This window comes from Vitis riparia, chromosome 12 (assembly GCF_004353265.1).
Source record: "Vitis riparia cultivar Riparia Gloire de Montpellier isolate 1030 chromosome 12, EGFV_Vit.rip_1.0, whole genome shotgun sequence".
NCBI classification, from domain to species: Eukaryota; Viridiplantae; Streptophyta; class Magnoliopsida; order Vitales; family Vitaceae; genus Vitis; species Vitis riparia.
In genome coordinates, this window is record NC_048442.1 from 22,181,172 (window position 1) to 22,184,783 (window position 3,612).

The window sequence follows — 3,612 nt, forward strand, 5'->3', positions numbered from 1 at the left end:
ATTTTTAAAAAGATTAATTTTCTTTTAATTATGTTTAGTTAATCATTATCCCAACTTGAATAATTATATTTTTTAAACATTTATTATTTATTTGAAAAATGCTTTTTGATTAAAAAAATGAAAACTTTCTTTTCTTCAAAAAAATTATAAATTTAACTATATAGACATATTTTAAAGCTAATATTTACACTATTAGATGTGTGTCATTATATCCAAATCATATTTTATTTAAAATATATAAAAGATAATATTTTGCTTATATTAGTATTTTTTATATTTATAATATTTATATTTATTAACTTATTTTATACTATTTGATTCTGTCTCTCTCCTTTTTTTTTTTTCAATTTTTCAAAAAATAATTTTCATTTTTAAAATATGTTTTGAAAAACATTATGTTTTATATTTTTGACCGCATAGAATTGTTATGTTAGTGTCGTATACTTTTGTCCCTGAACAGAAAACCGTTTTTTAAAATAACCGCGGAATGTACGCAGACCATCGTCGTTGAGATAAGCATAGGCTATTGAAAAATCAAAGAAGATAAATCACTCCAATGATAACACGTGTCCAGAAGTTCCCTGCCTTCGCTGGACTTACTTCGGTCCTTTAAATATCCAACCTCTTTCACCACACTTCCACACCTGCCTTCGCCCAACGCGCCACTGCTTTCTACGCCACTGAAATGGGAAAAGCAAGCGACAGCGGTGCGCAAGTTAGCAACCCTGCGCCGGGGTTCAAGCTGGTGGGCTTCTCCAACTTCTTGCGCACCAACCCCATGTCCGATCGTTTCGGTGTCAAGCGGTTCCACCATATCGAGTTCTGGTCCACCGACGCCACCAATCTGGCCCGCCGCTTCTCCTGGGGTCTGGGCATGCCCATTGTTGCCAAGTCCGACCTCTCCACTGGAAACGTTATCCACGCTTCCTATCTTACTCGCTCCGGCGACCTTAACTTCCTCTTTACCGCACCTTATTCTCCATCCATCGCCGGAGATCTAGAAAATGCCGCAGCCACCGCTTCTATTCCGTCCTTCGACCACTCCGCCTGCTGTGCCTTCGCCGCCTCTCACGGCCTCGGCGTCCGCGCCATCGCCATCGAGGTCGACGACGCTGAGGGCGCGTTCCACACCAGCGTCGCTCACGGCGCGAGGCCGATGTCGCCTCCGGTCACGATGGGTGGATCCGTCGTGATCTCCGAGGTCCATCTCTATGGCGACGCCGTTCTGCGCTACGTCAGCTACAAAAATCCTAATCCTAACGCTACTTCGGACCCTAGTTCCTGGTTCTTACCCGGATTCGAGGCGGTGGACGAAGGATCGTCGTTTCCAGTGGACTTCGGGCTCCGGCGGGTGGACCATACAGTGGGTAACGTGCCGAAGCTGGCGCCGGTGGTCACGTACTTGAAGCAATTCACTGGGTTTCACGAGTTTGCAGAGTTCACGGCGGAGGACGTGGGAACTAGCGAGAGTGGACTGAATTCGGTGGTGCTAGCCAGCAACAATGAGATGGTGTTGCTGCCGTTGAATGAGCCGGTGTTCGGAACAAAGAGAAAGAGTCAGATACAGACGTATTTGGAGCACAATGAGGGGCCTGGAGTGCAGCATTTGGCGCTGATGAGCGACGATATTTTCCGGACACTGCGGGAGATGAGGCGGCGCAGCGGGGTTGGTGGCTTCGACTTCATGCCCTCGCCACCACCAACTTACTACCGCAATGTGAAGAAGAGGGCTGGGGATGTGCTGACGGATGATCAAATTAAAGAGTGTGAGGAGTTGGGGATTTTGGTGGATAAGGATGATCAAGGTACCTTGCTCCAGATTTTCACCAAGCCTTTGGGTGATAGGTATGCCCGCAACCCATATATGCTATTATTCATTCCAATTAAGTGATATTTTTTGTTTCAGGAAATTCTGATTAAATCCTTGCGTTGGAAGAGTGGTGATGCAGGGGATCTAGGCTTTACCCTTTTTCCCTTTCTTCTTCTTCTTCTTCATTTTTCTTTTAAATAGAAGGGGCTGCGACAGAGAGATGTAATAGAATAAATGGGTAGAAACAGAGGATGGGAGAGGCGCCTCTAAACTGATAGGAGGACAGGATTCTAAATCTAATGCAGAAGGGAGACCCTAAAAAGCTGATTTTTTTTCTCTCTTTTATCTCTATCATTTCCGTTCATCTCTCACAATATTTGTTTTTTTTTTATAGAAATAATCTTAAGTTGCTAATTGATCATACTTGTGATACCCCTTTTGGATACCTTTTGTTTTGAGTCTGTCTTCCCTATTTTTCCAATTCAGAAGATAGCTATGGCAGGAACTGGAGAAAAAAAAAAATCTTATTGCTGGAGTTGCATTGTATTGCTGGATTAATTGGTTTTACTTGTATCTTTTGTGCAGGCCCACAATATTTATTGAGATAATTCAGAGATTAGGGTGTATGGTGAAGGATGATGAAGGGAAGGTATCCCAGAAGGGTGGGTGTGGAGGGTTTGGGAAAGGCAACTTTTCAGAACTTTTCAAATCCATTGAAGAGTATGAGAAGACTCTTGGAGCCAAGCGAACCGTAGACCCTGCTCCTGTATAAGATCAGGAACTTCTTCCTGTGTCTCCTTGAACCATAATTCTCTTTGATGAGGCAGCCGCTGAACCTGTTGGGTTAGTTTATTCCAATCTGTATTTGGTCATCCCTATCTATACATGAAGAACAAGTGAATAAATAAAGTTCAGTGTTCATCATTCTGGGTCTAACCTAGTGTATGTATCCTGATTATAATCTTCAAATAATTTTATGGATCATTAAAGCTATCATCACTTTGTGGATCAGTGTTTTGTAATCTAGTACATGGAAGAACGATTCTGCATTTAGCTTTGTGCTGAATATTATATAGATTCCCCAACTGTTAAATTGATAATAACTTGTAGCAGTGCAGAACTTGTCATTGGAAAAAGCTAAGGTATCAGAGGTATTCCATTAAAGTTACTTGTGCGAGTGCTATCTTTTTACCATTTGCGAGGAGTATCACTTTTTGGAATCTGTGTTAGTCTTTTTTCTGTCTTGTGGGAGGGATGCCAGTCAAGTTCTTGGTAAGAAGACAGGTCAAAATGGGTGGCTTCCAATATCAAGAATTATACGTGTTAAAGTGGTTCTTTGTGAGGAGGGCAAAAGATTTTCCAATCCCCGTCAGGTTTCAGAAGGATTTTTTCTAGTTTGGGATATTAACTCAACTGTCTCCCACGCTTGAGTTTTGGAAGGGGGGATTTTTCGTAGCTGTCATATGGATTATTTTGTTTGGAGTTGAAGGGTAGGTAGAATCAAACCAAGGCTCTGGTCATAAAAGAACTCCCAAGTTGTGTAGTGGCAAAATGGCTCACCTTTAAGCGAACAGTGACACGAGGTCTAATTGAATATGTTCGTGTGATATATGGGCGTGGCAGAATGTGGTGAGCTTGGGTTTTCTTAGATAATGATACTAATGGGTAGTGATTAGAATCCACTGGTGGTTTAGGATTAGATGTTGGCCCTCCTGTCAATTCATTGCTTTTAATTATTGAATACTCCTTTGTTGACTAGCACATCAGTGTCCTCAGATAATTTTCTAGTACTTCATTAGTGG

At 41.9% G+C, this 3,612-nt stretch overlaps 1 protein-coding gene across 1 annotated transcript; it reads left to right on the forward strand.

The window, feature by feature from the left end:
* Positions 1-634: 634 nt before the first annotated feature.
* On the forward strand, positions 635-2,907 carry LOC117926996 (4-hydroxyphenylpyruvate dioxygenase). The gene is made up of 2 exons (XM_034846353.1): positions 635-1,845; positions 2,396-2,907. The coding sequence occupies exons 1-2, from the start codon at positions 686-688 to the stop codon at positions 2,580-2,582; spliced, it is 1,347 nt and encodes a 448-aa protein (XP_034702244.1). The 5' UTR covers positions 635-685; the 3' UTR covers positions 2,583-2,907.
* The last annotated feature ends 705 nt before the right edge of the window (positions 2,908-3,612 follow it).

Bases quoted from the DNA above. Each gene is read 5' to 3' on its own strand.
- LOC117926996 (XM_034846353.1), top strand. From the start codon at position 686: ATGGGAAAAGCAAGCGACAGCGGTGCGCAAGTTAGCAACCCTGCGCCG. The intron at 1,846-2,395 runs GTATGCCCGCAA...TCTTTTGTGCAG, and splicing joins ACCAAGCCTTTGGGTGATAG to GCCCACAATATTTATTGAGA.